Source organism: Aristolochia californica, unplaced genomic scaffold (assembly GCF_029961685.1).
Source record: "Aristolochia californica isolate CCGP_79_NKW_82.1479 unplaced genomic scaffold, dmAriCali1.0.hap1 SCAF_5, whole genome shotgun sequence".
Taxonomy (NCBI): Eukaryota; Viridiplantae; Streptophyta; class Magnoliopsida; order Piperales; family Aristolochiaceae; genus Aristolochia; species Aristolochia californica.
In genome coordinates this window covers 5,548,109-5,558,795 of record NW_027182214.1, presented here as the reverse complement: position 1 = coordinate 5,558,795, position 10,687 = coordinate 5,548,109, and the positions used below count along the sequence as shown (strand labels likewise).

Sequence of the window (10,687 nt, the reverse complement as noted above, 5' to 3'; positions counted from 1 at the left end):
TTGTAATGAAGATGGCAAATACGAATTATGAGAAAATATCCTGTAAGACAAGAAGGAGTGTATGGAGGTGTATGAGGCAGAAAAAAAGAAATTGAAAATTTTGTTAAAAGAGATTAACAAGATTAGTCTTACCACGGATCTTTAGAAGTCCCAAAATAAAAAAATTGAATACATGGTTATTATTGGGCATTTTATTGACAGTAATTGGAAGCTACAAAAACGAGTCTTGAGTTTTGTGCATGTTCCTCCTCCTCCTCGTGGCGTTGATATAGCAGATGTTATTTACAAGTGTTTGAAAGAGTAGGAGATCGAAAATAAAGTTTTTAGTATTTTAGTTAATAATGTTGTATATAATTATATTTGTATCAGAGTTTTGAAACAAGATTTTTCAAGGAAAAAAAATTTGGTGTGTGGTGGAAAGTTGTTTCATGTGCGTTGTTGTGCTCATATTTTGAACTTATTAGTCCAAGATGGTCTTATTTAGATTAAGGATATCATTGATAATGTGCGTGAAAGTGTCAAGTTCATAAATCTGTCTGAGGCTAGACTTCGCACTTTTTCTCAAATTGTACAACAATTAGAACTTGGTGAAAAGAGGTTGGTTATTGATTGTCCGACTCGTTGGAACTCCGCTTATGACATGTTGTCTTCTGCATTAAAATTCAAAGATGCATTCTCTAAATTTAAAGTTAGAGAACCAACTTATGATTGTTTGCCAAGTTTTGATGAATGGAAAAAGGTTGACATGGTGTGTGCGATTCTAGAAGTTTTTAATGCAGTTACTAATATAATTTCTTGGAGTGACTACTCTACTTCTAATTTGTACCGTAGTGAGGTATATAGGGTAAAAGAAGTTTTGGATTTTCATTCTACAAATGAAAATGTTTTCATTAGGACAATGGTTAGTAGAATGAAAGAGAAATTTGAAAAGTACTAGGGTGAATGCAATTTATTGATGGTTGTTGCTTCAGTTTTGGATCCAAGGGTCAAATTAAAGTTGATCAAAATGTGTTTTCCAGTGATATATTCTAAGGAGGAAGCTACAATGAATATAAATTTAGTTCGACACACCTTATATGAGATCTACGATGAATATGTATCCTTATATAATGTGGATATTAGAAATGAAGAGATTGTTTCAAGTACTAGCTCTATGGGTGTTTCCACAAGTCGTAGGCCTTCATCAAGTTCAGGTTGGTCAAAGTTAATGAGTTATATGAAACAAAAGGATATAGTTAATTCACCAACGTCAAAATTGGAAATTTATCTTGAAGAAAGTGTATATAGTTGTGAGGAAACTTCACAATAAGATTTTGATGTTTTAGAATGGTGGAAAGTGAATCATATGAAATTTCGAGTATTATCTAATATGGCAACAGACATCCTTATAATTCTCATATCCACAGTAGCTTCAGAGTCCACATTTAGTACTGGTGGTACAGTAATAGACTCATATCGTTCTTCCTTGGCACCAAATACAGTTCAAGCTTTGATTTGTAGCAGTGATTGGGTTCGAGTTCTTCACGATGTAAAGAAAAATCAAAAGGTGAATTTCTTTGATTAATTATTTATTATGATATTTTTTAGTATATTTTTTAGTTTTATTTATTAAAATTTTGTTTTATGATTACAGCATGAGAAGAAGAGTGTAGAGATAATGCTACCAGTTATATGATTTTTCATGTTTCTCTCATCATGGTAATTTTAATATTTTTAACGACATTAAGTAACTAGTAGTGGAAGAGTATTTTTTTATCTAGCAATAACTAATTTTATTTTTTTGTTTTTGTCATAGGTGGAGATTTTGCTCATACAGGGATGTATATTATTTTCTAACATTAAGAGAAACAACTATAGTTTGTAATTTTATAATGGATTTATAGTTTTTATTTGGGTGATTGTAAATTGATAGTGATATTTCATTTAATTTTTTTGTGTTTGATTATTGTATGGAGTTTATTTATAATGTTATGCAGTGTATGGAGTGTTTAGACTATTTTATGGAGTGTATAAACAATTTCATGGAGTGTTTATGGAATGTATAGATAATTTTATGGAGTGTTTATGTAGGTATTATGTATATTGATTATGCCCAATTTTAAGTAGAGGTCATGCTGAATTTTATACAGGTATTATATACATAGATTATGCTCAATTTTAAGAAGAGGTTATGCCCAATCTTATACATGTATTATATATATAGGTTATGTATAATTTTATATACAATTTATATATTTTTTGAAAATTTTTAAATGTATGTTGAGGCTCGAGCTCGGTTAAAATTTTGGGGCTCGAGCTCGATAACAATTTTAAGCTCGGCTCGAAGCTTGGCTCAAAATATTTAAATCAAGCTCGGCTCGAACATAGGCAGGTTCGGGCTCGGCTCGGCTCGGCTCGATGCCACCTCTAGCTCTACCCCATGTCTTGAGTCTCTTATTTATATATGTGGAATCAGGTTTATAATGACTACAATGCCCTTAGGGCTACAAGCTTTGTAAAAAAAAATGTCATAAGTAAACATACATCATCTTACTTAATAACACCCTTGTGTCATCCTTATGAAAAAAATATTTATTTACCTCCTTTGCCACGTCTTGACATGGGAGAGGAGTTCTCTCTCAATTTACATTTGTGCCACTTAAGTTGTATCTTCCAACAATGTTCAATCAATTAAAGCTATTATTACGATGTGTGCAACTCTTTCTCTCCTTGGTGTCAAAATCGGTCACCTTATTAGGATTTGTTTCACAAAAAAACAATATTCAAGTTTCAATTTAATGGTAGGATGTGAAACCTCTAGTAGTACTTCCTTGACTAGTTTTGTTTTTATCATTTTAGAGCAATCCTTTCAAACCCATTACTCATGGCAACCTTTTGTGACATGTTTTTTGTAAAGAATTGAAGAATGTACACGTGTTTTTGCTATTTAGAAGTATGTCTAACCAGAGTCGATGAACATGATCTTCTTCCTTGGCTTTGGTCATTGTCATTGCAAGAGGCTATGGTGAGTTAAGAAATCAATAAGAGTTCCTGTGTCAGTACTTGGTAGATATCAATCTACGTGTTTCTTAGAATCTGGGATTTGTTGTATGGCTAGGAATTTTTTTTCTCTCATATATGTTATTAGCAAGCTAGATCTCATGGATCCCTAGATTGAGTGGGAGAAGTAGAAAGAGTACAAAAAAAGGAAATATTTGGAAGAACTTACAATGAAATATTTTAAGAGCAATCAAGTTTTCTCCAGATTTTCAAGGAGGAGATTTGAAAATACAGATTAAGAGAATTGGCCAAATGCAAACTAAAAATTTGAGAGTTCATTGCTTCATTGAAGACATCAAAGATTAGTAGCAAAAAAAAATTAATTCTTTTTTATTTTTATATTGATATATTATGTAACAAAAAGTAGTAAACTCTAACTTGAGCAGAAGTTTTAGAAAATGCAATTTGTATTTACTTAGGTTGTAGGAAAATATGTTAGTAAATGTAACAAGAGTAGCAGTATTAGTGTGTTTTATCATCATTTTATACTATAAATAGAAGAGAAGGGGGAGCCCTAATTAATCCTCTTCTAGAATTTCAATATGAAATACTCTTTTCTATATATCTCTCTCCTCCCATGTTTCTTTCTTTTTTTTCTTATAATATCATGGAATTTCACAAACGTCATCTTCCCAAGGTTGGATCTAAAATTGGTATTGAATCGAGATCCACTGAAAAAGTATGGTTGAGAGCTTTTAAAAGAGAGACTTTTCATTCATAGGAAGAGGAGTAAACTCTCACTTTGTTTTATTTCAGAGAATCTCACTACTCTAGTGGCAAGTTCTTGCAAAACATCTTCACGTCATTTCTCCAATAAGAAATTGAACCTAGAGTGATCACTCAATTATTGCTGCCTGATCACGTGTAGAACTCTTGTTCTATAGATTTATATATGTGGAGTTAGTAAAATCCTCTCTTTTGTAAGAGGTGGAAATTGAACCTTGGACAGGTATGTGAATCAACCTGTTAAGAAAAAAAAAGACTAAAGATAGACAAGTTTAACCATATGCTGACATTCTCCATTTTGAGTCGATTAGGTAAATCTTATTCAAGCTACACAAATTTGATTAATAAAACCTCGTTTTGAAAGGTCTGAAGTTTCAGTGAGATCCTATCTATCAATAGATGGGGGTTCACATTACAGTAATTATCCCTCTAATTGGCTTATGTCAAAAGTTTGTAGATGAACCAGTGGAAACAGAGTTTGTACAATAATAACATTATGGGGAACAATAAATAATGCAGAATTGCAGACTAAGGTTAATTGGTAATTCCAATGCATAACATCATCATTCAGTATATTCACTAAAAGTGGGTATATAGTTGATAGAAAGTCCTTGTTATATAGCATGCTACTTGGATCCATAGACCAGGTACCACATTGTTCTTACAATTTAACCATTCTTAATTTTGTTGTAAAGAAAATTCTTTTCAATTTAGCCATAAAAACAACTTTACACATAATACTAGCCAAACTACATTTCCTTCTTACAATAGTGAAGTAGTCTTTGCTACAAACATTGCCCTGCCTGTCTTGCTATCATTGTTTTTTTACTAGAGCCAGATCAACTTCAGATTTGGAAAGGGGCAAATCAGGTTAGATCAGGGAGTCAGACTAGCTTTTCTATTCTGGGCAAGTTAGGAAATCCAGCTCCTGGACCCAGGTGAACCAACCGACTTTTTCAGGTGCTCAACTCAATTCCCCTATTCTATGTCAGGAAACCTTGCTTCCAACATAGCAATTATAGGCCACAACCGACGACCTCAAAATAACAGCAGAAAGTTGGGTGTTCCAACTCAAAATGCACAGCTCCGTATTCATGCAATATGCAAGTTTGCCACAAATTTGTTTTCTCATACTAGTTTTCTACTCATACAAGAAGCTTTCTCAACATTGTTAACACCATGTACAGCAATAAAAAAAAAATTAAAAGCCACAAATTAAAGTCTCACCGCTTTTGCAATTCCGTTACTATTTGAACTAACGTTGTCATGGGGCAGTTTGTCTTGATTGCATTAGTGGCAATATGTGATCTACATGCTGCAAATCCTGTCTGAAGCAAACATTCAATGGTTAAGCTTTTTCTGGTGCACTTGATTCACAAGAAAAATAGACAGTATTATCTTTTTGGAGTGAAGATCAGAAATCCATGGTATTTTTCTCTCTGAGGCAAGTAGATCAAGAAATTGAAGAATAGTCAACTCCTGACTTTTCAATTCTTATGCACCACCAAATTAATGGGCCCGATGTTTGAGGCGTAAAGTGGCATCAGAGACTCTTTGTTAGTTGTCAACTTTTCAGTTTAGCACTAGTAAACTTTCAAAGATTAGCCGAGTAATTTGTGAGCAGTTTTGTGTCATCAAAATTATATAGGAGCGAGAGGAGCTCAGGTGGTCTATGGTGAAAATAAAACAGGATTTCTCTTTTAGAGAACCAAAATAAAACAGAGTGAACAGGAGGCCCTAACTGAGATTCAATGGAAATGCTTATGCTACACTCTAGAATATGATGGCTCACCAATCATATTCCTAAAGTTAAAGCGGAGTCAACCATGTATTGTACTCGTAAGTTATTCTTTTTGAACAAAAAAAAAGCCAACTTATGTGAGGTTTCTGCTCTATGGATGTTGTGCACTGATGTGCATGCAACCTGAGGAACAGAAGCAATGAAGATACCTTGCGTAAGATACCTATCACAGTATCAAGTGGAGGAGAATTCACTTTTGCTCGGCTAGCTACCTGCAGCACAAGCAAACAAGTGTTTTAACAGATATTTAACTACTGTGTATATCTGTTTTACCTTCTTTTCCTTTTGGCTGAAAATTGCTGAGTATATTAAAAAGATAATGGACAGATGACCACCGAAAGAAACAAAGAATGGAACATAATATCAAGAAAAAGGAATATGAAAAACCTCATCTAGCTTTATGTAGCCGAATGTTAATTGAGGATCGCTTTCATCTATAATTGTCTTCAGAAGTTTTTCTAAATCCGCATTTTCAGTGCCTTTTGAGCCAGTGCACGCCCATCCCCATTTTTGTGCCAAGCTTAACATGTCAGTCATAAAATCAGTATCATGGAGTGGTCCAGTCCAGAGAGGACCACACACAACCAGTGACTTAGATACCTGCAAGGATCGGATGATAATAAGGTGAAAAAAGATTATCAATATTCAAATAGGAGATCGCTTTCAAAATAGAGTTAGGATTCTGTACATAAATCATTAGTGAAGAATAGCATTTTTATAAGTTAACTTTAAAAAATAAAAGCATAATTTTTTTGTAAAAATCGAAAATCATAATGGTAGGACAACGTTCTTTAGCTATTTAACACAAGGAGCAGTTTCTAACCTCTCCATTGCCACATGGACAGCAGATTAGCCCAAGTTTGTTCCAAGAAAATTCATGAGAATCTCCACATTTGTTACAGTAACTGATGAAACCATAATGTCTGCCAACATGAAAATATCAAAGAATCTTTTCACCAAAGTGTAACTAAATAGAGAGACTTGAATAAGATGATGAAACCTACTTCTGCAGAAGCTTCCCACGATTCACTCTAAGCAAGACTCTGAAAACAGGCCCGTGATAAGAGTAATACGAGAAAAGTGGAGACACAGAATAGCCTAAAGCAGCTGCATCCCGTACGGCCCCACCTATGAGCATTCGCAAACCAACCTCATTTGCATATGGCACAGGGCGAACATATGCTCCATAAGAAGCTAAAGAACTATAAAAGGAAGTTCTGAATGTCATAATAGAGTTAAACAACATGTGCAGAAGTAAGGAAAAATTTCCCTTCCCAAACTCTACTTTATGTAAGGCTACAAGGGCACATTGATTCAGCCGGAACAAAAATAATCAACAAAGGGTTACAATGCCGGTTACAAAGTCACATGCAGTTGTTGATAATCACGAAATAGGAAGGAGAGAAGAAGAAGGGAAAGACAATGAGAGAAAGCTGCTTGATGAGAGACAGCAATTGTTAGGGGGAAAGTCGACCCCTGACTCTTTCTATGTACTCACTTAAAAACATTACATAAATAATCCAAAATATCCTTCATTCCTACACACCTCATAACTCAATAATTACAACTCAGATTTCAATAAAAAGAGTACCAAACTGAATCTAAAAAGTACATAAAGACATTACACAGTAAAAAGACCAATATTCCCCTACTCAAATTACAACATGCAGCACAGTTATTTCTTCTAATAAATCCACGCAAGAGAGTGCAAAGTCGAGGTAGAAATGTACATTACTACAGATTCAAGGAAGTTAAAAATAAGAACACATTTTCTCTTGATGCTAGCCTCATAGAGGTTGCAGAGGTACAGAAATTATCATTAAGGTCATGAACCTTGTACTCATGATCTGATAAAAGTTGAAATTTGAATAACGGAAATAGAAAAGTCAGATATGGACTTCGGCAAAATACTCACTGATAAGGTCTATGTCCACCCGACGAATACCCATCGGTCGATGTGACGTATAGCAACCCTCCGAGCGTCACTGCCTCAAAAGCTGGCCTCAAAAACGAAGAGTCGCTCCCAAAGGAATCCACATCAATAAAATCAAAAAATTCTCTGTGAATATAAGTCTCCAACAAGACTTTCCTGGCATCAGAATGAGTCACCACCCACCTCCTACTCCTACTCTCCGAAAACCTGCTTTCCACACCAAGATTCATCAAAATGGTTTTCCGATAATCGTCGTTGGCGTCGTTTGCCCATACAAAATCGGCTCCAGATTGTACGAGGTAACGAAGAGAACGGACCCCACAACCGCACAAAGCGTCGAGGACGCGGAGACGGCCCGTTGATTTCCTATGTAGAGATGCAGCAAGAACACCGAGATCACGGCCGATGGCGCTCTCTGACCGGAAAAAGGATTCTCCAATCTCGAATTGGAGCCCTCTTTCGGATTTTTTACTTTGGTCAGGGGAGACGTCGACTGCTACGCTCAGAGGTGGTCTAGCCACAAATTTGGGTTTCGTAACTCCGGGAGAGAGAGGATGAGGAGAGAAAGAGAACGGTTTGGATAGGGTGAAGCGCATGGCGGTCCGTACGGGATATTTCAAATTTGCTGCTGAAGTCGGAATTAGTGGAGACCACGCCTTTTGATAAGCTGTTTTAAGCAGCGGGAGCGGGAGCGGCCGGAGGATACCTCGGGAAGGGTTTTTCGACTTTTCCCTCGTGTTACGGAATCAGGTGTGTAAATGGTATATTATTTTGATTACTATTTCAGTATATTATATCCATTTTATCTGATTATTTGTTAAGGCATTCTCATTTCGTTTATTTACTAGGTTAACCAAAGTAAAGAGATGAAAATTAAAAAATGATAAAAATATATAAAATTATTAAAAAATAAAAAATATATAACAATATTTTCTATAACAACATATATAACCAGGCCACCCTACAAAGATACATAAAAAAATTATAATAATATCATTACATAATTGATAAATAGGTATTATCCATTTTAATTCCGTTTAATTAACAGTAAAAACGTAAATTGATAAAATTTGAAGATAGTAAAAAATCATATAATAATATATATAACAAGGTCTCAAATTATAATGATTCGTGACTCCACCTTACTAGTTTCTTTATTATGAGACTCATTTATAATGAAAGTCACATAAGACTCCTTCATTTTTGTTTCTTCAACACTTTACCTCAAGCTAGAGTTACTAATTTCAGCTTACATGAAATTTTCTTGGTAACTTTCTTTTAACCTTCAGTTTTCAACCTTCCTTCAAGATGCAAAATCTTCATGAAAATTCTTCATTGCTAGTTATAGATAAAAAGTTTGGCACTACTCGTGGAATTTTTCATTGTAGACCCTACTAAATGACACTAAATACATTTTTCTTTGTAGTTCCTCTACTTCTCCCCCTTCAAGTTGGGGATCACTATTTCTTCGCCCATGAGGCTTAGCTTGCACAAAACAAATATGAGAGAAGAAAACATCACTCTAGCCAAATGACAAGTCTCCATACACAGTTAAAACAATCTAAGTTTGAAAAACAAAAACTTCACTCAATTTTATATTGAATTTTTGGATAAGAAAATAATTAATTGATTAATGTAAATTGAGAACATTGAGTTTCTATTTATAATAGAGAAAATATATAGAATAATTAAATAGAAATCTTAGTTATACCCAAAATACTACTCGTAGAGATAAGATCTAATAATAATTAACAATCGTAACATAAACAGAAAACTAATAATACTAAAATTCCTCCTTGGCTGAAACTTCCTTGTGAGAGTCTTTTCCATGAGATTTATGTAAGACTCTTCCTTATTTATTCTTCAAAACTCCCTCTTAAGTTGGAGTTCGTAACTTCAACTTGCAAAAAAAAAAAATTTTGGTCTTCAATCTTGTGTGTGTTAGAGCTAGGTGGTTCCGTCCACCACTGATGGGTTAGGTATTTAGCTTTCCGCACTTAACAGATCGGTCTATTGGATAGTATTGGTTAGGCGTTTGACATGGTATCAGAGTTTGGCACCACGTTCCGAGTTTGAATCCCGGAAGGGGCGATCTAGTTTCCAGACTACTAGTGTGTGCCGCTAACGTGGGCCGTCGTGGATATCGACCGGGGGGGACAATGGGTGTCAGAGGTGGTCCTGGGTTAAGTACTTTGTTTTCCGCACTTAACAGACCGGTCTTTTGGGTTGTATTGGCTAGGCGATTGACAGTGTGACTCAAAAAATACTTCATAGATGTAAATTCTTCATCTTTTGTTTTTCCCTTTACTTGGATATGTTGGTCATGTAAAATATTATTACAACTTGTGGAGTAAAATACTTCTTTGTTTGTACTTCTTTTTCTACTTAACCCCCTTAGTTGAGGAAGACTCTTTCTTTTGTAAGAGGGCCCAACTTGTACAAATAAATATTGGAGAAGAAAAATCATTCTTGACCATAAGACAAAACCTAGTACACTAGTCTTGAAAAGGTTGCTCAATTTCAAAGGCAAATCTAGCCAATTTTTGGGCAAAAACTAAAAGAGTCTATTCACTTTATAAGGTAACTCAAAGATACCACTTAGGTAAAAAGAATAAAAGAATTTATTTAAGTTGAACGTTGGGTGAATTCTTGTTCCTTGCATTTAGTTGGTCTATATGCATTACTTTGAAGTGATTAGAATAAAAGATGATAAATTGAAGAAATATTAAAGGAACACAAAATAGTATCGCCCATACTTCAAATGGAAGGAGGTGACAATGCAATACTCATAGTTCCAAAATGATTTTCTAAAATTTAGAAATTACATATACAAGGAAGCAACAATGCAACACACTACTTCCAATTGAGCTTCTAAACTTAAAGAAAATAAGAAGAAGACGTCCATCAAATCAATAGAGTAATGAGAGTTACCTTTTTTTTTGTTGAAAAAATTAGGAGAGCTATAAAATTAACAAACAAATTGGACTAACTATGACCTCAAAGAAATTTCTGGGGTGTGAGCTAAATTTATCGAAGAAACGACACAAGAGATAGGACAAGTAAACCAACACCAAAAGGAGACCCCAAGCCAAATCACTTTATGCAATCTCCCCTAAAAACCAAAATAAGGTTTTTATGACTTGGAGCTGAATCGTCATGACCAGATGAATGTGACCTAGACTAAGACT

At 34.6% G+C, this 10,687-nt stretch overlaps 1 protein-coding gene across 2 annotated transcripts; it reads right to left on the bottom strand.

The window, feature by feature from the left end:
- Positions 1 to 4,856: 4,856 nt before the first annotated feature.
- Positions 4,857 to 8,120, bottom strand: LOC137966427 (uncharacterized). 2 transcript variants are annotated; one of them, XM_068813030.1, is made up of 6 exons: positions 7,482 to 8,120; positions 6,571 to 6,768; positions 6,390 to 6,489; positions 5,954 to 6,166; positions 5,716 to 5,778; positions 4,857 to 5,093 (listed from the first exon to the last, which is right to left on the bottom strand). In XM_068813030.1, exons 1-6 carry the CDS (start codon positions 8,093 to 8,095, stop codon positions 4,989 to 4,991), a joined length of 1,293 nt encoding a protein of 430 aa, XP_068669131.1. In that variant the 5' UTR covers positions 8,096 to 8,120; the 3' UTR covers positions 4,857 to 4,988. The 2 variants fall into 2 exon arrangements, with proteins under 2 accessions (XP_068669131.1, XP_068669132.1); XM_068813031.1 differs by having other exon boundaries at positions 4,857 to 5,089.
- Between the last annotated feature and the right edge of the window lie 2,567 nt (positions 8,121 to 10,687).

Excerpts from the sequence above, each read along its gene's own strand:
- LOC137966427 (XM_068813030.1), bottom strand. The coding sequence starts at position 8,095 with ATGCGCTTCACCCTATCCAAACCGTTCTCTTTCTCTCCTCATCCTCTC. Across the intron at positions 5,779-5,953 it reads GCTACATAAAGCTAGATGAG|GTAGCTAGCCGAGCAAAAGT; the intron begins GTTTTTCATATT and ends CTTGTGCTGCAG. Across the intron at positions 5,094-5,715 it reads TGATAGGTATCTTACGCAAG|ACAGGATTTGCAGCATGTAG; the intron begins GTATCTTCATTG and ends TGTTTGCTTCAG.